Source organism: Anarhichas minor, unplaced genomic scaffold (assembly GCF_050575085.1).
Source record: "Anarhichas minor isolate MPS153535 unplaced genomic scaffold, ASM5057508v1 ptg000045l, whole genome shotgun sequence".
Classification (NCBI taxonomy): Eukaryota; Metazoa; Chordata; class Actinopteri; order Perciformes; family Anarhichadidae; genus Anarhichas; species Anarhichas minor.
The window spans coordinates 4748187-4771417 of NW_027466491.1; the positions used below are offsets into that span (position 1 = coordinate 4748187).

General features: G+C 42.7%; 1 protein-coding gene across 1 annotated transcript in view; it reads right to left on the reverse strand.

Moving 5' to 3' along the window:
• plxna4 (plexin A4) overlaps nucleotides 1-23231 on the reverse strand; it is a 182092-nt gene that overhangs the window by 24154 nt on the left and 134707 nt on the right. The window contains exons 9-21 of the mRNA XM_076111514.1: nucleotides 18965-19165; nucleotides 18050-18146; nucleotides 16319-16509; nucleotides 13011-13162; nucleotides 11722-11845; nucleotides 10250-10386; nucleotides 9511-9678; nucleotides 9128-9221; nucleotides 7044-7283; nucleotides 6699-6845; nucleotides 5787-6021; nucleotides 5512-5654; nucleotides 2733-3001 (exon numbers count right to left, since the gene is read on the reverse strand). Of these exons, the coding sequence (XP_075967629.1) occupies nucleotides 2733-3001; nucleotides 5512-5654; nucleotides 5787-6021; nucleotides 6699-6845; nucleotides 7044-7283; nucleotides 9128-9221; nucleotides 9511-9678; nucleotides 10250-10386; nucleotides 11722-11845; nucleotides 13011-13162; nucleotides 16319-16509; nucleotides 18050-18146; nucleotides 18965-19165 (2198 nt within the window). The remainder of the gene's footprint in view (nucleotides 1-2732; nucleotides 3002-5511; nucleotides 5655-5786; nucleotides 6022-6698; nucleotides 6846-7043; nucleotides 7284-9127; nucleotides 9222-9510; nucleotides 9679-10249; nucleotides 10387-11721; nucleotides 11846-13010; nucleotides 13163-16318; nucleotides 16510-18049; nucleotides 18147-18964; nucleotides 19166-23231) is intronic.

The window sequence follows — 23231 nt, forward strand, 5'->3', positions numbered from 1 at the left end:
TTATTCGGTCACTCAGACCATAAACAAACACACATTTGCTTTAACAGAGATATCATTATAGATAAACAAGGGTCTCTTTAACCCTGTGTGATGATTGTGTGTCGGTGTTGGAACCAATGAGAGGTTGTAATTAACGCTAGAACATATTGGGCTTTCATCTTTTGACCAACACCAAAACTGCTATTTCGACACATCAACTGCCGCCAAACTAAACTTAAGGCTATGGAAACACTGTTTAACTCTGCTTGACGGGCAGAAGGAGGGTGGCGGGGGAAGGCGAGTGAGAGGTAGAGGAATGAAGGGAAGAGAGGAGTTACAGAAGGAGACTGCAGCAAGGAATGCGACAGATGGTTGTGGAAGGCTCTCGTTAGTTAGCTTGCCTGGTGCTTGTACTTCAGCACAGGTTGAGATGGGACAGATGGAAGGATGTGTGTTTGTGTGTGGAGGGAGAGGGATAAGACACACACACACACGTACACACACACACACACAGACAGATTTCTTGGAAGAGGAGGCGGTGGGTAGCCATGCTCAGAAGCTGTGCCAGAGACACACTGCTCACGCACTTTAAGCATTGATTTAGCAATCAAGAAAACAGGGGAGGGGTAAGAGGAGGGGAGCAAGAGCTGGAAGTATAGATTGAGAGAGAGAGAGTATAAGTGAGGAAGAGAGAGATAAAGACAGTGACGGTGTGACACAAGCGGCACAAGCTTTGGAACTGAAGACAAATAGAGGAGAGAGCGGTGGAGAGTGAGGGAGAATAACACATTTAAAATGAGAAAGAAAGAAACATGGTAAGAAAGAAAGAGGAGACATATCAAATTAAAGAGAGGGAAGAGCAGAGGTAGGGGTGCTGTCTTTCCAGACAAGATTATGCCTCATCTTCACAGCCCTATGTATCTGGGTTATTTTCAGCTGCTATCCAAGGACACGCCAGTCAGCCCACACTATAGGGTGGCGTAGCTTGCTCACACTGCCTCATCACATCTGAAATGTATGCCGGCATGTTGATGGACTAACAAGCGCACCCAAGGAGCAAGGATGAGATGAAGACGGTCTGATCAGTGATCATCAGAATCAGTGTGTAAAACAAATGGGCAATCAAAGTGAGCGGGCATTGTTGTGAACATGTGCTCTCCCCTCCAGTGCTGGCTGAATGCGATGGCATTTCCCCCAGGATTTCCTTCTCCCTTTTGCCTTGATGACAAGGGAGGGGGACAAGAAGAGACGGAATGTGAAGAGAACGTGTGATCCAAGACAGTGTGTTGTATTTGGCTTGCGCTTAGAGAACAGTTGTTGTCTTTGCAGCATTTCGAGCTTCCATTTTTTTGAGAATTTCGTCTTAAATTAAAGATAAAATAAACTTCTGACACAACATAAATCAATGATTTGTGGGTATAGTACATACAAGACACTGCTGGCATGTGATCACAGCACTTGCCTTCATGCCTCAGTAGTCAGCTTTCCTTACTTGGTGACACAGCTTTAAGTGTCTCTATTGTCCTTGACTACCTTCTCCCCGTCCCTGCTGTACACGCCATCTCTTGTGTTGTATCTACTGCCAGGATCAGCAGTTACTCCATTGTTTAGTGGCTTCACCACTGTCGGTGAGCTCTGGCTGCAATTAATCATGCCTGCTGCCCAGACAGCATTAATCTCTCCCTGCATCACCGAGTAGCGTCTAAGTAGGCTGTCATTAGATGAATATGCGTACTGTCTTGTGGATGGTACGAGGACAGCATTCATTTCAGTCCTCTTCGCATAAGATATGATGCGTGTGTGTGTTTACTGGCAGAGATGAGTTTTTTTTACCAGAGGGGAAATCTGAATTTTAATTGAAACGAGAGAAGGACAACTTAATTTGTGACTTGCCTGTCAAATCATCTGGGGGGTGTCAAGAGTTGCGTGACGACCCCAAAGCAAATCAACATCTAGCACAATACCATGTATATACACACTACGTATAAACATGCATGCACACACACACACACACACACACACACACACACACACACACACACAACAGCTGTAAGGCAGCTGGTTTACTCAAGTAACCTTAATCAACACATTTACCAAACACCATGGGCAGGAAGCATAATCACATACAGTGCCGTGTTCAAGTGCAAGCCATTAAAGCTTGGACTGAAAATCCAAGGGAGGGTTGTGACTGTGCCTGAGTGCGAGCTTTCACAGTTCTCCCTTTTTTCATAAATTAGTTTTTTTTTCCTTTTTTCTCTTGAGCCATTTGAGATTGGTTTCACTGCTAATTAATCATAATTATTTTGCTAATGATGTGCAATGATGTGCTAATGATGTGCACTCTGCTCTATCTGAGACAGAGCCAGCAATTCAAGGTCACGGGAGTTAATCCAAACGTGTCACATATACGGACAGAGCCACAGATAGAGCAGCGTATCCCGTCCTTGGTAGTAATGGGTTGACATGAACCATTACAAACCTTTATCTCCATCTCTAAATAAGCATAATATAACCCTAAGTTTGGAGAAGTTGAATGTGTGTGACAGTTCTTCAGTGTTTGAATATGTAGCATTGGGCGGTTTTATCAGTGGGAAAAAGAAAAAGGGCAATTGGGTTGTTCCTTCTTTGTCTGTTTGAAATATGCAGCAAAGTAGCAACAATGGTCACTACCAGCTGTGTAACTTTGGGCTCTTGTTCGACATTGATAGGTGGAAAGCTAAACTCCGTACTTTACTTTTGTGCCTGGTTCTCACCTGCGGAGCAGCAGCTTGGGGTGGTTCTTGCTCTCAAGGTTGCGGTCTATGAGGTCAGACAGCAGGTGCTTTAGGACGTCAGTGGCGTACTCCAACTTGCTCTGCAGCACCGTCATGATAAGTGAGGCCACGTTGCCACGGTCCCTCATGGAGAAACCACGCTGGGCCTCGAGAGTGCGAATAAAACACAGCAGGAAGACCTTGTTGTTAATGAGCTGGCCGAAGAGCTTCAGCCCCTTCTCCACTTGCTCCTGTCGGTAGCCTGGCACCTGTGAGGGAAAAAGGAGAAACATTCATTTGACTGAAACAAATTAAAAATAACGAGGGGACAAAAGAACAGATTCTTTGTGGCACATTCAAGGACGTGTCATAAAGACGTAATTTGTCATCAGTTCATTTTCAATGTAATGTCACATTGAAAATGAACTGGTTGCTCCCCGTCTCCCTGATCAAAAACATGTTATGGAGGAAACAAACTCAGTTTAAACACAGTTTAATAACATTTAATCATAATCAATATATTTAGATCAGGTTTATAGACATATATTAACAAGCATGAAAATCAGTGTAGTAACAAATAAAAGGAAAAACTAATTCCGTTATAGTTTCTTTACTTAAAAGTGCAGTTATAAATTCATAGATCCATCTTCATGAATACGGGTGGAGAGAGGAGAGACATACAATGATAGAAAGGAAAAAGAATCTAGCGAGATGAGGAATTTTTCTTCGTCCAGCTTTTGTAACGTTTAGTTTGAAGGTTGAGAATAAAGGCGGGGGAACACTAAGCCTCTTGAGGGGGATGTTTATTACATCGGCGGTGCTGTGTTCCACACTAATGCAAGTAGAAAGGGAGTGCAGTGATGTGAATTCCCCTCATCTGAGCCCAGAATGTCCCTGCACCATTTATACTTGTCACTTGCCGCACACGCTTCCTTTCTCAATTTCTTTTCTTAAATAGCACCTGTTGAGAATATATATATTTTTTTATCTGTCAAGAGCACTTGTGGAAAGACAGCATCTCTTTGTACCAAATGCAGCCGTCTACCTGCATATGTTCTTGCTTTTACCTTTCCTGGAGGAACCCCTTGTAATCTGCTGGGAGCTATTGTTAAGTTGCAAGTCTAATTTCATACCGCCTGACAAGATGTGTACAATGTTTGTGTGTGTGCGCGCGTGTGTTTCGAGACTTAGCATGTGTCTTTTTTTCTGCATATACATATATGAGCGTGTGTGATACAGGCACATGTGGAAATATGTGTGTGTGCATGTTTTCTGCCTTCTTTTCTAGCTACACAAATAAACTGACCCAACAAATATACTGCACAGCACCGTAACACAAACATGTTTGACATGTCCCTTAGGACTATGGAGAGCTCAAAAACAGCAACATATCCTGACCTACACACTCTCCAATATCTCCATAGGTCACTGAAATATTTGAGTTTGCCAGGCTCACAGGTGGAGCAGTAAAATGGCAACCGCTGCCGAAACCGAATCATTTCCAGAAGAATCAAGAGGGAAGTGGGAAATATAATGGCAGGGAAAAAAAAAAACATACAAAAGCCGCAAGCAAAATGAGATTCAGCTGTAAAGTAAAGACGTGATTTTTGACTGCTAAGAATAACATTACCTGTTACAAGAAACAAATAAAGAAGGCTTTATTGAGCAGACACATGCTGTATTTTCTCATTTTAATTGGTATGTTTTTTTTTATATTCCAGTAAGCTTAGACAGAGTTCCCACTACCTGTGCTAATTCTAACATGTCTACAACCCACAGTCAAAAATGTGACTTTAAATTATCCGACGCATCAATAACAATTAAGCAGCCATCAGCTGCCTCAGACAAGCTTGCTACTTTTTTTCATTCGTCTCCTATTCCACACTATACTCCTCGTACAGTTCGACATTTATACCAATTAAAACATAATTAGTATTGCTTATTACTGGGAAATTCTCATCAGGGATAGAGTGGCCAACCCGGAGGGCAGTGAAATGGGGGTCCATCATTCTCTTAATGGAACAAGACGACCTGCTCAATTATGGCTGTCTATCAATGTCACCACTGGGGATAAATGACTTGATTTTTTTTTGCTTTTGCTTTTCTCCCACTGATTGATTTTTAATTTGTATTAGAGGTGCAGAGAGATAACGCAGCAGCGTCTCATATCCTTTGAGTTATTAATGAGAGCGCGGCTCCTGATTTGAGGGCTGCCTTGTTTGTTTTTGAAAAAGTGTTGTTGTCGGCCGTCAAAAACGCTTTCGTTTACCTGACAGCAACACAAATAACATCGGCGTCAATTTCACCTACTGTGACCCCCCAGATTGTTAATTTGCGTGTTAATTTTGCTCTCTTTTCAAATAGGGCTAATTGCATAGAGACTGTTATTTGATAAGAGACTGAAGAACAGGTACACGCACTCTTTTGCACTATTCAAATTGAAATAACTTCAAATACCTAGCTGTCCTCTTTCAACAATTCCTAAGAACTGCTGATCAACACAACTAATGGAATATGTATTGAGTTAAAATTGAGTAGATACTGTAGATGCCCTCAAGCATGTTAGTGAGAAATCTTGATTTGTATGCCCTACTGTATGTACAAGGCATTTTTCCTGTGTCACCATTTTACAACTGGACAAATGCAGAGTATAAATATTGTCAGGTTATTAAGTGTTAAGTCAAGCACTTATAAGGTGCTCCTTTATTAAAACCGACACCGGCTAAAGGGGGCTCCATATGTAGTACAATTTGAATGGCAGTGAAACAGTCTACTATACCTCCAGATCTCGGAGGACAGGATGTTCCTCGATTCCTGGGAAGAGGACCCTCATGGTGTAGGTCCTGTAGTCCAAGAAGGGGATCCCCGCTCCATCCAGATCACTGGTTAGCTCATGGATGTCTGTCTGGAGCTCTGCAAAAGCTAATGGACAAGCCAGATACACAAACCAAGTCATTTTCTATGGCAAAACAATTAGCTAATGATACCATGACAGCTATCCTATCAGATAGTTTCTTCATATAACCTACTACACGTCAGCATCAACCCTCTTACCCTCTTTGCACTCCAGAGCCACACGGGACTCAAGGTTGTCCATCTGCATCTGCAGCCTCTTCAACGTCAGGTCACTCTCACGAGACTTGCGCTTGTAGGCAATGAGAACCACCACGATGACGAGGATGAGCAGGCCTCCGGCTGCAGCGATGCCAATGATTGCAGAGCTGCTGAGCGGGCTGTCGGACATGATGTGGACCACACCTGGGGAAAACTCGATACCGCCCACACGGGCCTTGCGATGGAGAAAGATAAAAGAGCAGATTATAATCAATGCAAGCATTGTCCTATACATAGTTCAGCGCTTCACTTAAATATGAAGTATTGTGTACTTCAAGGCAAAAAAAAAAAAATACAAATATTTATGAACTATGACATAATATGGCCTCTGTGAATCCCTTTTAGGTATATAAAGCCTTTCTTTGTCTTCAAATTCAATATCAAAGCCCAGACAGACATATTGATTTGATTTTTGAACGTGTACACACTTTTGTTTATTTGTGCATCTACTAACTGTGTTATAGTAATGTGTCCATCTCTCTATATGACACTGGCTTCAGGTGGTAACATCAGGAAGCGCTTTGTTTAAAGTGGTTCCTCTTAAAACCACAAATGGAATCCTTATTGAGTTTGCCGAGGCCCTAATCCTTCTTATTGAAGGCTTATTTGTTTGTCTTTTGTCTGCTTGTGGGCAGTAACAGGAGCCACACAGCTGATTTGATTAGAGCTGTAGTCTGTCTCGAAGTGGACAAGAAGATGGATAGAAAGCAACACGAAGAATTTCCGTCCGTCTGTCAAACTGTCTATCAATTTGTAGGTCTGTCTGCCTTCTCCACCATAGCCTCCCTATCTGTCATGTGTGTCCGTGTCTCTTTCTCTCTTGTCTTTGTGAGCATGTGCTGTATCACTCACCAGGACCTTGTGTCGCCCCGTCAGGTTGGGTGACTCGCAGAGCAGCTGGGTCTCTGACACTGTTAACATGCACGGCTTCTCGCCAATAAAAACGGTGTAGTTCAGCTTTCCATTTCCATTATTGGTTGGTGGAAGGAAGTTTCGCCCCTGCAGGAAAAATATTCATGCATGATTAAATGTTTTGTTAAAGGGAGGGGTCAGAGAGTTAGTTAAATAACATATATATATATATACTAATCATCCTACTAAATGATATAAAAACATGTTATAGGTAACTAAAAGTCATAAACTTACAATCAATAAATACTGCTTGTGAGTAATTGTGCGTAACACCTATCCCCGTACCTTTAGTATAATAGGGGATCCAGGTTTAAGCTCCAGCACTCCAGACACACTGAGTGGTTCAAACTCCGGATTGGGGTAATAGATAAAGTTGGTGTTGTTGAGTGCCATCAGAGCCTGCACATCGTCCAGTTTAAAGCCAAACTCATTTGGCCTCTCAGGCACGTCTTGCTGCCTGGCCAGACTGATGGGCAGCTCTGGGGCCTGGCACAGCATGGTTGTCGGGCTCAGCACCTGGCACAACTGGCACAGGACAGAGAGAAAGAGAGGAGGGAGAAGTTATATTTATGGATGAACATATCTTCTGCAAAAGAAATAAGTGCTTTGTGGAAGCAGAGAAAACTCGCAAATTGACAAGAGAATTAAAAAAAACATGCAGAAAAGTATCCTCCTTCTTGTCATTTACTGTGTGGAATTTGGGAGGTGTTGTGGTGCTTTCTATCTTACTTAGGATACGGTGAGCGATTATGCATCAGTCCACATCATACCTCACAATCAAATTAAATGAAGTTCCCTATTACCCCACTCATGCCTCTTTGCAACTAAAGCTCTGGCAAAATAGCACTTGAAGGTGCGCCTACTTATTTATACGGCAAGACATCTAATCAGCAGTTAGCGGGAATATTTTACCTCACAGGTTTACATTTCACGAAGGCAACATGGAGACTCAATGCAAACTGGAAGCTCCTCCATTTCAAAAAGCACAAAGAAGAACCTGTTGAAGTATTTTCCTCAAAGAAAGCCACCAAATGAGAAGCAGTTAGAAAGCGAGCGCAGTCTCACCACGATCTGGCTTTGATGTGTGAAGATTCAGGAGTGATAACTAGGTCTTACCCTTTATTCATTACCCTCCAGAAAGACACCTCCACACACTCATCACTTCTTCACACCCTATCCAGTTATTCTCCTCTGTGATCTTTTCGTCTCTCGTTGACACATTCATATTCTGTAACTCATCTTTCTCGAAACCACTTTACTGCTCAATTATAGTGCATCTCACATGTTTCAGTGTCTTATCTCACTCTTGTGTTGCTGTTCTTCGTCTTTGCCCCGGTCTTTCATTTGACGTGCGGTGCGATTTGAATTCTTCCTCTTTATTCCTTGTACACAATAACAGACTGTCCGATCCGTCATTGTCATGCCCTTCAATATCCCTTTAACATCTCCATTCCTCTTTGTCTGTCAGGGCATTGACAAATCAACCACCAGCACAGGTCTCATTCACAGACATTTCCACAGTAACCTCTGCCATGCAGCCACTCAAACTACTGCCCGTCACTCTAATTGGCTCCTTGAACATCAAACTTGACTAATCCTGGAAGGTCTTCGGGACATCTTTAACATGCATCCTGCACTGCTGCAGCAAGGTAAAAAAAAAGACTCCTCTGTGCACAAATGTTGCTTCAATGTTTCTGTTGGTTTTCCTCACATTCAGTGCAAAACTGAGCTGTGTAAGAAAGTGAGAGTGAGCAACACATTTCGGCCCATCTAATTCATGTTTGTTCAAAGTGCAAGCTGCCTGCACGGTGGCTTGAGACACAATGCCCAGTGCAGACATATGTGAGAACAGATGTTAAACGTGGTGCAAGCTCATGCTCAAACGGACCATGAAGATAGCATTACCACCTTTTGTTACTCCCTCTTCTTTCAATCAGATCACAGAGACCCTTGTATGGCTTTATCTATCCTCCCCTGGGTAAAAGGGTGAATAGAAGAATTTGATAAGGGCCGATCTCTGTGGTTTTTAGTTCGATGTCAAAACTTCCCTATTGTTACAAAGGCGTGGAGAGGAATTACATCACCCTCTATTAATTCAATGGCAAGATGTTGTTTTCCGTGACCCCCTTACCTCAAAGTGGCACTGAAGCATTTAGAAAAAGACTCTGAATCTTACTATGGCCCTCTTCCTATGAGACGCCTAGCTGACAAGGGAGGTTAGCGACTTAGAAACACTGGTGGTGGTAAAGTTATTTCACCGGCTGTAATCTCCTTCAGGTATATGACCTTGGATTGATTTTTCGTCACCAAGATGAAGCACAAGGCCTCTTCTTCAATCATCCACATTGTTTGTGTTCGCAATCACTTACATTGAGTGTCTCATGGTTGTTGTATTTGGCTCTGATGAGTGGGGTCTGAATGATGTCCAGGTTTGTTCCTGTCACTGTCACTGGGGTATGGCCACTAAGGGAGAGATAAAAAAACAAGGTTTAAAGGATAGCTCGGAGTGTTTTGACAGTGATATATATTGCTCACTGGGAGAGATATTGATGCTGAAACATTAGCTTGCGGTTGCAAAATTATGATGTTGTAGATGGTTATAATTTTCTTTTAACTGGATAATTTGCTGCTGTTCATTTTTGTCTGTATTTATCAGAAGCGCCTGCTTTGCTGGGATATCTACAGGATCCATAGCATCCATCAATATAAATGAGCAGTGAGTAACATGCAAGCTTTTGCCCTTGTACCATACCTGTAGATGCTCCACTCAGGCTCTAGCTTGGTGATGGTAGGATCTTCCACATACTCAAACCGCAGGTCTTTCTGGAGATGAGCCTTGTCTATGCTCACGGACACCGACACGTTTCCGTAGCCATTCGGGGAAGCATGGGTGCGGCAAGTGAGCCACTGGCCACCCCTCCTAAAGTGATGACAGGATGATGAAAACTGGTTATTAGTCCGTCAAAGACTACCAATAGAATTTTATCCAAAAATATAAAAACTCAGGAGTCATCTCTCTAGCTGTTTATCACTGCCGGTGCAGACTACTAAATCATTCAAAAACCAATATCAATTTTAAATTAAAGATGGTTGAATGGTTGCTTAAGTGGACATGGATAGATTATTAGTTTATTGACTGAGCATGGAATTGTGCATTGATCAGTGTTAGGTGGTGGATTACAATATGTCTTTTCTCAAATCCCATTCAAAAAAAAATCTATTAAGCAAAAGATCCACCATCGCTAAATAACAGATGGAAGCCTCATGATTAAAGAAACTACACAGCATTCCTTGATCACCACCATTTTTTTCCCTCCAAGGACATTTCATTATTGTGTCAATTTATGTTGGGGAAAAAATGATCTTGCAAAGATGAGAACTGTCAGAGGGGTTTACTCCCTGCAGTTTGACTAACATGGGCTTTGACTGAGCTTTTAATTGACTGTTTAAGTGTGATTGGCAGAATCAGCTCTGGCTTGCTCCCCACTAACCTCAGATAAGTGCATGGCTGGTCTTTAAACATGATTGACACGTTGCTCCCAGCGTCAAGGTGGCTGCCGGTGATGTTGACAATGGTTCCCCCGGAGACTGGCCCTCGACTGGGCTTGAGGTTGATAATCCTTGGGATCTGGAGAAGGGGCAGGGGTTGTAAGGTCACAAGTCAAACAGAGGGTGAAATCAAGGTGGATAAAGTATGCGCAACAGTGAAATTCGAGTGCTCAAAAACTAATAAATACAGGTTAAAGGAGTAGAGTGAAGGTAAACCGGAGTCCTGCAGTATTTAATGTATTGGGCAAAATGATAGGAATCCTCAGTGGGCAGGTAATAAATAAGAGAGGCAGAAAATATGAGGGAGTCTGTAAAGTTTTTTGATGCGAAAGGTTGCATTTGCATTCTTAATTTGTTTTCATTTATGTAAATAAAACTGATAAACATTCTGGGAATAAAACTAAATGTTTAACTCATGTCAAAATAAAGAGTCCTGTCAAATTGAATGAAACAATATGCTATGCAAAGTCTTTATTATTAGCCCAGTCATAACTCCTTCTTAAAAATAAACAGCCTTTCTAACTCACTAATAAGCAAAGCATTTCTTAAATTAGAGGATGAGACACAAATGAGTGAATTGTATGATTAGTCAACCTGTTTGTGTTAATGAGCTGCAGGCGCCAGAGAAGAATCTACTGAGCATTCTCAGCTAAATATGCCTTTGAGTGTTAGTGTATACCTGCACTCATTAATCCCACTTACATACACTATACTGTGGTGGGAAGCTTTGACGTAGCAGCAACTGATGTATTCCACTCGAAGCTGGGCATAGAGTAAATCCTCCTCCAGTTCATTTGGCCTTCTTATAATCTCATCTCCAGCCTGCTCCGTGGTGTGACATCTAGACCTAACATCATATAATCCTGTACAGAGGGCCCCCGTTGAGAGATAAATCTCAGCCAGCGCCCATTTAATGGATGGCAGTAAAACTGATAAAACTCCATAAAATGAGTACATAATGGCAACTACTGCAAATTTATTTCCATGCGTGCGAGAAATGCTGATAAATTGCGTGCAGAGTGGGTTTTTGAAAGAACACAGAAAGTGTGTTATGCGTGTGTTTTTATGTGTTCATGGAATGAATGTATTTATAACCGTGAGTGTTTCTTTCTCATTCTGCACTCATTAGTGACCGGCTGCCAGTTATGTCTCGCCGGTGATACACGCGTGAGATATGCTGAGAGGGAGAAGCTCAGTCAGAACCACACCACGTCGGATCATAGCCAAACCATGTACGTGCAGTATTAACACAGTAGGTGAGAACACAGATCAACGACCAGCGAGGTGCCAACATGCAGAGTGTGACATATGCAGCATGTGTGCCTTCTTGCTCATGGAAGAAAAATACTGTATACAATGAATCAAAATGTTCGTGATAATAGAAAATGATCAAATATTGAAAGCGTAGACTCACCACAAAGTAGTAGTACTTGGAGGACTTTGCCATGAATTCTGGACTGCACTCTCCAACCCCGACACAGACTTGCACATTCCCAGTATACTGGCTCTTCTCTGCTTTACCCATCTCACACACAATCCTGTCGACACACAGTCGCACAGTTGTGGAATACGTACGAAAAAACAAAACGTATGGAAATGCATGTGCAGACACACCCAAATGTATATGCCACGCACATAAAAGCCAATAGAAATGCAGCAGTTCACCTTGTCAGCGAACGCTGAGCAGATTATGTAAAAAGAATGGACCTAAACCTGTTAAAACCAAAATAAAATAATGCATTATTTGGCAGCGACTTCACCGTCCGCACAGTGCCAACTTGTGGGAGAAAAAGGGAAAAGTCTCTATCGTTTTACATACGACCTCGAATACAGCTACCTCTTCTGCTGGGTCAGCATTTGCTTAGAAAGTGCTGGCACACAACTTACTTTCTGAGCAGAAGAAGCCCTGGCTCTGGTGATAAGCCAACTTTAAACTAGTTTAAAATAATTTGACAGACGGCCCCTGTAAGGAACCAAAGCTCTGGATTAAACTCAAAAGTCAACTAAAATGTAACCCTCCTGAACTTTTTTTTAATGATTATGGGAACGTGTGTGCTTATGTGCGTGGATGTGCTAATATGAATTACTTGAATTATTGCCACTGTGACTTGAATTTACATCAAACTCTAATTTCTTGTGGTCTAGGGATTAAGCTAATTTGACATTAGTTTACCTGGCATGTCATAGTCTTTGTCTCTCTCGCTCTCTTTTACTCACACCTTCTTTCGTGCTGCCTTACACACACATGCCCACAAACACCCTGAGGTGTGTACTCTCACTGATCGCTTGGTCAGGCTGACTGATTATGGGTAACACAGGTAACATAGTGTTGCAGTATCTGTGTGTGACTCAAGTGTCTCTTTCCCTGTCGGGCATGGCGTGCTCAGCTGTGGTCAAAGTGCTTTCAACGGGAATATGGCAAGTGAAGGGAGAACACAAATACTAGACTGAATTCAGGATTGAGCTTTGTTGCGGTTCCAAAATATAGTTTGACTTCTCACCGTGGTTCCAGTGCAGCTGGAGATGTTTTTATTCATAGAGATTATGTACATTTTAGTTGAAAAAATAGTGAATTACTGTAAAACAAAGCTCAGTATATGCCTCAAATGTGTAATGCAAATTGAGACTAAGTGAGGATTTGCTGTTTATAACATTGTGCTGTCAATGTTCTATATTCAGTCATCAATATAAAATGTGACTTACTGTTCAGCAGGTATGTAGCCCTCACGTATGGGGGTGCAATCCACTTCGGCCACCTTCACGTTATCCTCAATCTCTCTGAACTCCAGTCCCAGGTTCTCGCCACGAATAGTCACGAGTGTGCCGCCCTCCCTGGGACCCCTCAGAGGTGTGATCTGTGGAAAGTCAAATCTGGATTAATGATTTTGGAGATTTTTTGTTTTCCTAAACAACAAGCTTTGGTTTGTTAAATTAAATGTAATAAAAGTAAAGGTATAATATAAATGACCACTTCATTTGTTTCCCTCTCTTTGTCTCTTGTGTCTTGATGTCTATTATGTAAAATCTATCTAAAGAGTTTCTTTTCTATAATCAAAAACTAAAATGCATTTGATGTCGGCAAAATTAACCAGAAAATTTCAAAGAAAATTGACGTAATTGCTTTTAGACATGGCAAATGACATCAATACTGCATTGTGTCATACACATCCTAGACTCAAAATGACATGGCAAACATAACAAAGCTATTTAATTAAAGGTATTAACATAATCTGTCTCCATTTGATATCTCCATTAGCTGCAATATGTCTCCCAACCCTTTGTCCATACCGTACACAGAACTATTTTAAATTCCAACTTGATTTGCAACGTATCTGAAATTAGCGTGTCAAACAATTAGGAGATCCATGGCAGTGCACAGTATATTCATGTCATGAAGAGCTTCTTCTAAGAAAGAGAGAATAAACTACAAAATAACAGCTCCAGTGACAGCTAAGGGGTCAAGACTCGGGGTCAAGGGATTGTCATTGCTCAATCCTGTATTCACTGAAAACCACGACAATATATTATATAAGATTAACTTAAAACGTGGCATTGGGTGACATCTTTGCAGTAATCAGTGTCCTTTGATTTATCAGCAACATCTCTCATTGTTGATGAGGCGGTTCTAACATCCATCAACGCTTTTACTCACACAATTACTTTTTTGGCCAGCGAGTGTGTATCAGGCCGGCCCAGACGGATGGATGTTAGAGACGGACAGAGAATAGTCTGTTTCTATCCGTCTCTGTCAAGTAGAAGTCCCGCATGCTGCAGAAAGGGCCACAGCTTTAATGGTGCTGTGTCACCATCCCCCCCCCCCCCCCCTGAAAAAGAGTGATCCCAAGGATTTTCACTGGGGCCGAGATTGTTTCTCTGCTTGGTTTGCAGTTGGCAGTGTGACCCCCTGCGGCGTTTCACAGGTAGAGTGCCGAGTGAGTGTTTGTGTGTGTGTGTGTGTGTGGCTTTATCGTACGGCTGGAAGCTCTTGCTCGTTGTGGTGTGATAATCTTTACGTTACAACCACATGAGCATCAAACTATTTTAATTTGTTTATTTCTCGAAGAAGTGAACTGATACAAACTCCCCTAGCTGGGCTTGAAAGGAACTAGCCAATCGAATGACAGAGGCCAGCTCAAGCCAGGTCATGCACAACACAAGTCGTGTGGCTGCCGTGTGGGAGATATCGTTTTAGTATGCTTCAGAGTCTCTGATTAATAAGGCTCCCTGCTGATATCTTAATGAAAAAAAGAGCCAGCGGGGAACAGGGCTACAATACATGCAATTAAAAAGATTGCTAACAATGCATCGTAGCTCTCCGTTTATTAGCAAATATGGAGGATGGAGAGGGACAAAGAGTTGAAGAGAAATAGTAAAGGAGAAGGAAGAAGCAAAAGAATGAAAGAGAGGGAGAGACGCAATGAGGCGTTGATTAGATTTGTGACTTTGACAAGATAATTGACGGTTGGGCAGAGGCAAGCACTTAATCACTTCTCGTGCTCTCTCCCTTTCTCTTTCCATCTATCCCAGTCTCTCCCTCTCATATTGTTGATGGGAGTCGTCATTATAATGAAGCGTATTAGAATGCATTAGAGCCCTGGTCGTCTTGGAACAGTCCTCACTCCTCACCCACTGACGGTTTTTATGGGGGACGTGAGAAGGCTGCAATATGTCCCGGCTGCAGCCTCGGGGATGCAAGGAGAAATACAGGGCCTATCTCTAGAAATGAATCCAGTGCTCGAGGTGAAGACAAACAGTGCAGGGGAGGATGCTCTTTACTAATCCAGACTCCTTTAATAAGCCCAGCATATGTATTACCATCTTCTGGTCACCTTCTTCAAGAGATGATTTGATTTTGCCTCGATAAAATGATCACAATGTTTCGGTTTGGGTATGAGTAGATGAAAAGGTAGTAAAGTCCCCTGTTTTGGAGATGTCTATGTCCTCAGTGTCCAAAGACTTCAGACTATTTTTTTCAGTGTCTGACTATCCGTCTTTATTTAGAAAAAAAAAGAGAGAATTCTACTGAAACCCATCAGGTTAACATTATCCGTGGAGATTCAAGATTACGAGAAACAATGGGGTCTACGGTGCCGCTTTCAGTAAATCTTCACCAAGGTCGGCAACTTATCTGTATGCCGGTCTATGTAGGATGATGTAGAGAGAGGAGAGCGGACAGCTGAGAAAGGATTAACCTTCCAAACCTGTATCCCTCACCCCCTCTCTTTGTCCACACCCATCACTCCCCAGGACACCAAAAGGCATTCCCCTCTCTGTCTTTTTTATCCACGCTTTGCTTCATCCCTTCATATCTAGTCAGTCACCATCTGCTCTTTACGCTCGTTCTAAGGAAAATGACGCAGCGAGGACCTTTATATCCATCATGGGGATATGGGGAGGCTGTAGGGGTATTCTTCCACCCCTTCAGCATGATTCACATGACTCTATTCTGTCTCAGTCTACCCATCCGTCACCACTTCTCTTTCATGTTAACCCAATCCATCCTCCCCTGCCTTCATCTGGGCATCTTTCCATCCATCTTCCCTTTGCATCCTCTTATCCTTCATCTCGCTGACCCTTCACCCTTCTGCTGTTGCCCCTCTTATATGTCTTTCACAGGTCAAGTCCATTTGCCTCACACGGTGTCTGTGGTTATCAGGAGCAGACTGGGTTACGCGGGGGTTTGCGTGAGCATCTGTGCAGAGTTGATTGATAACTAGCAAGAATGAGGATGATTCGTCTCTTTCAAGATCTTACATGGACATTCCTAGTGTTGTATGTTCACATGTAGGAGCAGCAGGAAGTGATGCGGAGGGACCAACTATGGTCTTCTTCTTAGGACACATCTAACCTTGGCTCTTACTACAATGAATGTAAGTATGCTCCTATTAGTGGACTGTAATTATTTCTGTGTGTGTTTGTGTGTGGTCTATAAGTCAAAGGCATTAATATTGGCATTGCTTGGCTTGTGGAGATGCGTATGTGGACAGTAATGCAATCAGTGTGTGTCCCACCTGTGTGATCCTCGGGTGGGTGCACTTGCTGTTGATGCCGTTGTGCTCCAGCCACTGGTTCTCGGGGTGGGGGCAGTGCTGTTTGAGTGTGCAGCGGTTCTCTCCTTTGCACCAAACACATCCAAACAGTGGGTCTGCCTTCAGACACAAACCACAGCTTCCACGCTGGGCGTCGCACTTGTACAGATGGACTAAAAGAGAGGGAGGAAAGAGGGGGGGGGGGGGGGGGGATAACGACAGAGGGAGAAAGAGTGGATAACTCATGTGAACAACCTTTGTAGAAATGATTACAGAACAGCAAATGCATGCAAATTTATTTTGTGCAAAAGCCTCTAAAATAATGGGCACCTCAACAGTTCAAAATACACATTAACTAAAATGTGGGTTGTTTACCCAAATCTCTCAATGTCCGTCTGCGGCTGTTTGAATATGCAAACAACAAAACTGAATATTTTGAGAGCGACATTCGTTGATATCTTTGTCTCATTATTTCTCCATCTATCATCATCATCCCTCTCTCTGTCTCTGAGTTCCTGACACTGCTGCTTCACCGCGCATTTAACATATTATCTCCATGGCAACGGGCCAGCCATTTTCTTTTTAATTGCCATTAGATGCATGTGTGATCTGTCCATCAAATGATGACCGAGGAGCAGCTCTCTCCACAGGCATACAAAGGTGGGAGGGTGGTAAAGAAGGACTCTTTAGTTCTAGCATCTCCCTCTCTCTAACTTTTGTTGCTTCTTTAATTTCACACTTATGCTCAAGGATATGTTTTGTACAACGTATTTGACTCAGACACATACACACAATCATAAAACACAAATACCAGACAAACTTTGCCTTACAGCACAGTGTCATGTTGGCATTTCATCCATATTTTAACAATATGTTTCTAATGTCTGACTCTACTGCCTTGGGATAAAATGAGTTGTTTTCCCATCAGAGAACTACAACCCCCAGCATGCTGCCGTTTTCCTGCCCCAGCATGGATCACTCAGTGCGGTGGATCGCCAGTGGCCAAACTGAATCAAGCTAAGCAGCAGAATGCTGAAAGCTTACAAATTCAGCACTGAGCTGTCATTCCACATACTGAGAGTAGATGGAGAGCTGGAAATTACAGGCAGCAATATATATCATACGTTACCTATTTTATCTCTGTAAATCTAGCCTTTGCTTAATTATATTTATTTGTTATTTATTTCCATTTTTTTGTCCAGCTATATGTTTTTTTTCCATTACGGCTCTTCTGAAATGTATGCCACAGGAAAGCACATTACGTTACCGAGATGAGAAAAATGATGGATGGAAAATACTGCCCAACTCCCAGAGAGGTTCTGTCAGAGCAAATAACAGAAACAGCTGACAACAGACTACAGTCTGACAGTGAAGTGCAGGACAGACATACAGAGCAATGGAGAGAGACGGGAGGGGAAACAGACGTACAGAAGGAAAGTGTAAAGAGGGGATGTGTTAAAGTTAACCACTCTACATGGCAACATCAGGGGATGGATGCTGCACTTCAGCACACCGCCCGCCTGTTGCCATGGAGACCGGCTCCAAGGGCAACAATGAGAAAGCAGCAGCTTCACTGTGTGTTTGTGTCTATGTGTGTGTGTTTAAATGAGAGTTTATAAGAGACTATGTCAACTGAATGTGTGCGAAAGCACTGAAAAAAACTGATATGGTGTGTGAGAGCGTGTGCATACTCGTGCCTCTGTGCACGCTCACCTTTGTTGTGGGCGGGGTTGTCAATGCTGAAATCTCCGTTCCAGATGACGGTCAGCTCCACGGGTAGACTGCTCATCTCCATCCCATCATAGAAATACTATCACCATGGAAACCAGAGCGGGAAAGATAAAGAGACGGGGAAGAGAATATGAGAGAGAGAGAGAGAGAGAGAAGCTGTTGAGCTACTTTAAACTGTCTGTCATCTCCAAGTCCAAAAGGCTCTGGTGTAACAATACCCCTTTGAATGTAAAATGCATCATCAACAGGTGGCTGTAGACGCACTGAATTCCCAAACACAATATACACACCAGAGAGCTTTCAAAGACGGGATTATTTTTCATTTGATTCAGTAACACTCCGCAGCATGGAGGGTTGGTGCTCGAATCATAATTTCCTACTAAATTACAGTTTCCTTCCTGAACTGCTCAATCAAAGCACAATATTTGGTTTGTACTGTGATTAAACACACAAATCCCGCAGACGTCTCTACACACACACACACACACACACACACACACAGTGATGAAGATAGACAGGAAGATGAGATGTTATTGTATCAACAGACGATTAGCATCAAATCCAGTATAAAGCCCCTTTCCATCCTAGCCTTTCATTGCTGTCAATGCATTATTCAGTCAGTGAATGGAGCATGATCGCAGGGAACGCTGTACAGGAGAGAGAAAGTCAGGCTCTTGTCTTATCTACCCACAGTCTAGCTGAAAGAGGAAAAACGTGTGCGTGCGCGTGGCTGTATGTGTGTGCTAGAGATAGAAAAGATATTATGGTCACTGTTACGGGAAACCTTTATAGAAATGGGGCGTTTTTATAGAGATTGTGTTGGTGTGCGGTGCTCAATAACGATATCCCAGAGAAGCTGCAAGTAAAATACACACGCATGCACACACTCATTCTCACCGATGTGTTTTGGCACTGCACTGAGGAGCTGTTGAAACGCAGGGCAGGAACTCTGTGCTCGCTTCCCTGGATGGTCAGCAGACACTCATACCCCCTCTGTCCAGACTGGGGCTGGGGGAGGTTCTTCGCCCGTAGTGTGATGGGCTTCACCACATTGACCGGCACCAGGATCCTATCTGCAGGCAGCAACTGGGGACACCCCTGTAAGAGAGACAAAGACAAAGGGAGGGATAGTGTGTTACTATGGGTCTTTTTATCAGGTTTAATGGATAATTGCAATTAGATTAATGTTACGCGAGGAGACCCTGCAATGTAATTTTGCATCCGAGTGATATTAGAAGTGCAGTTTGCCTGTCACCTGAGGCACACAGTGAAGTACACAACTCTCTTTAATGGATTTGAATGGAAGAAAGATAAATGTTAGCAAGAGTTCCAGTCACAAATGTAAATCTGGCCTTTCGTGTGCCATATTTCATATGTAAAGAACCAAACAGATAATTCAAAACAAAAATGGAAGCTAAACTAAAATTTACCGTCACCTTTTTTTTTTGTTTGAGCACTGCTTTATTACGTTGTTAATGATAATACAGTAAAGAACAGTTCATATTGGTTGTTTATTTATTGTTATCTATCTATTTGGGGACACTGAGGATGGTTGCTAATTGCACCAGGAATATTCCTACAACATAACTGACATAAAGTCTACTGTATAGTCACAGAGCAATCAACACTCTCATCATGTAGCAGACCATCCAGCACTTCAGCAGCATTCATTTAATTGAATGAAATAGCCTCTTCAGCATGCACTGCTTTCTGCTTGTTTTAGTGCTTTTATTTGTGTTGGTTCCTGGTGGGCTAAGTCTCTGGGTTAGACCGTCCTCGGACCTGATCACATTCACTGTGAGTTAAGGGCCAGCTGAGCTCAACAGGTACTCCACCGTCATTATCCACAGCACGGGACGTTGAAACAGACACAGGTTGATTTCTGCCCGTGCAGTAATTTGGAAAGAATGAATGACAGAGAGAGAGGAGGAGATGAGTCGCTTAGCAATTGGAGGTCTAAAATTAAGAGCCAATCAATTCAGGTGTGAGTAGCTGGTTCTATATAGAGCACCTATGACTTGCATGAAAGATGACGAGGCGAGGAAAGAGGAGGAAAAGAGAGGAGGGGAAGAGATGGACAGAGAAGAGCAAAGGAAAGACGATCAGTGGAGGAGAGAGGGAACAAGTGAAAAGCAGTGGCAAGGACAGTAAAGTGACTGACAAGCAGAAGTAAAAGGTGAGGAGGGAGGTAAAGGAGGGTAAAGATAGGAAATGGAGAACAGTACCTCTCTGAACTGTTTCATGTTAACGCTGAGGAGCGGTGGATAGAGAGAGAGAGAGAGAGAGAGAGAGCAAAATCGGCAAAATGACAGAGAGGAACAACAAAAGTATGGAGTGACTGAAAGAGGCAAAAAAAATACAAAGCATATGCGACAGGAGGAGCGTTAGCATGTCAAAGAGGCAGAGGGAAAGAGGGTGAAAAGAAAGAGAGCAGATAAGGTGAGCCCCCGCATGGATGGAGCTGGGGGGGGAGTGAAGCATAGCGCACGTTGAACTGGGTGATAACACTTGTTTGAAGTTCATTAAAAGCCACTTGATTGAGTTAGGCTGAATGACTGACTGGATGGCTGAGTGGCGAGAGAGAGGGGAACGCTCTGTGACACTATTCACAAAGTCATTATAGATAAATGACAAACAGGGCGAGTGAGTTCAGTGGTGGAAGGAAGAGGTGGCGCATGTGTGTTTGCTCTTCCAAATCTCATTTTCCTGAGAACGAAGAGTCGTATTTGGAGTATGAAAATGAGTGGGAGAGCAAAGAGAGATGCAATCCATTTTTAATCACATCTCTTCCAGTTAATACACATGAACAATTGGGACAATAAATTTGATCTATTTTGTGGAAATGAAGGCATGGGAAGCACTGGAGTATGACTTAAGCTGAATCTTGAAGACACAGATCTACACTGATAGTGGCGTATGTGCACACACACACACACACACGCACGAACACACACACGCACACACACAGAGAGAGAGAAAAAGAGAGCATCAAGTGTTCTTAAACATGCAAGCAGATTCAAGGTTTACTCACACTGACATGCGAGCGTGTGACACTGACACACACACACACACACATGCGCGCGCACGCATGCAAACACATACAAATAATAAACTAGAGCCTTGGAATCCCATTACAGTAAAAGATGAACAGCCACAGTCAGACAGCATCTCCTGCATCATTTGCCTTTATGACAACATGTCATGGAGATGGAAAACTTCAAAAAGCAACTTCCAACAGCTGCTGACTACATACACACATATATATACTATTTTAACAATTCATTGTTTGAGTGTTTTTACAACTGCAACTACACATCCATGTGCAGCAGTCGTATATAGTGACACATGAACACACTCTTTCACACATATACAAACAGGTTTATTCAAGCCCATTAACTAAAGTCATTTGCTGTATAATTGTGAAGCAATGCTTGTAGAGTAAAAGCAGTCAGTAAAATCTTAATTCTCAGCCTTTTTAAAGTTTTGTGACAGAAGAAACGGCAAAATATAAAAGCAAAAAACAGATGCCTTAATTGCCTCGATAACAATGAAAAATTCCAAATGTGGCAGGGAATCCACAAACAAGCAAGTGTGTGCGCTGTGTGTTTTTTCTCCTACTTAGCTCAGATTTTTGTGTTTGTATGTGTACATACACACTCAGACACAACACACTGCGGTTGTTGCCAGTAGTCCCTGAGGCCAAGTGAGCTTTCAGTGGTTTGAACAAACACACGTGTATATCCTAGTTGGCTACCGATGCTGGTGGTGCTGGCAGTGACGCTCGCTGTCGCCTGTTAAGATTAATTTCAACATTTAAGTTGATCTAATGTCAGTGCATTCATCTCAGCCCCCCAACGACTCAATTGCAAAAAATAACAGGGGAGCAAATGCAAATCATAGATACATGCACACAAACCACATATCACACAGACCCATAAATATGCACATATTGCAGCTGAATGCAAAATGTACAACTCCATCAGGCAACATACTGTCGAGTGTTGACTGCTTGTCTCCTACCAATAGGAGAAGGAAAATAATCTTAATATAACCTCGATGAATTGAACCAAAACTATCTGCATGGGTAAGTTACCTGTAGAGGTAAGTGAGAAAAGCTTTTTTGTAATTTGGGTGAAACAACTCTTTAATATATTTTGTCCCGGCAGAAGAAAGAGATAACAGTTCTGTCAGCGGGAGGTGATAGAGACCATAAAGTACAGATGTGAAGCAGACGAGTTTATACATGTGTTGATGTGTGTCTTTGTGCGAAAATATGAATGTAATCAAGGACTTGCACTAAAGCACGAGGATAGCATTACTTAGCATTAACATAATAAGCGCTGACTTCTGAAAACCAAGTTGGCGCCTCTCCTTTTTTAAAATCTATATACTGTAATTATCCTTCATTCTTCCTCTCTCCATTACCGACTCATTGTTTTCTGACCTCATCTCGGTTTCTCTGTCACGCTCGTGCTTTATCCCTCCTTCATTTATCGCTCTCTAAACCCAGCCTGTGTTGTTCGGCCTACCTCACTCGCTGACCCTTCCTCATTTCTCCATCAACTCCTTCTCACCGATTCTCTCTCTCCCTCTTTTCTTTCCTGCCTTCTTTTCTTCTTGGGGACCTACTTAGATCTGATAATTAGAGGCTCGTGGGAGGTGTGAAAAGGTGGAGATAGGGAGAGTGACAGAGAGTAGGCCGCGAAGTGGGAACAGTGAATGTAAAAGCCCTTGGCATAGTTTGAAGCAAGGGAGGAGGGAGGGTAAGAGCGAAAGAGAGAGGCCCATAATTATAGCAGTGTAAGGTGTGAAGATGAAGAGGATCTTCAGTTTTCATACACTACACACACACACACACACACACCTTGTGGTTACCAAGAGCTCCTCTTTACTGGCCTCTGTTTTATCATCTCCTACAGAGCCTCGGGCAAAGACACTCTCCCGCTCTCTGTTCATTTCCCCTCCTGCCCAGCTGATCCTCAGCTTGTTTCCATCCTGCCGTTCAGTTCTCACCTTAACTTTTTCCCCCCCCAAATACCTCTCCTTCTCTGCTTGCATCTCTGTCCTTGCTCTTAAAGGAACATTGCAATTTATTACAACTTGGGGGTTTTATTAATAGTTTTGACCATCATCAATAATGGTGTTTATATCATTCCACTCGCTG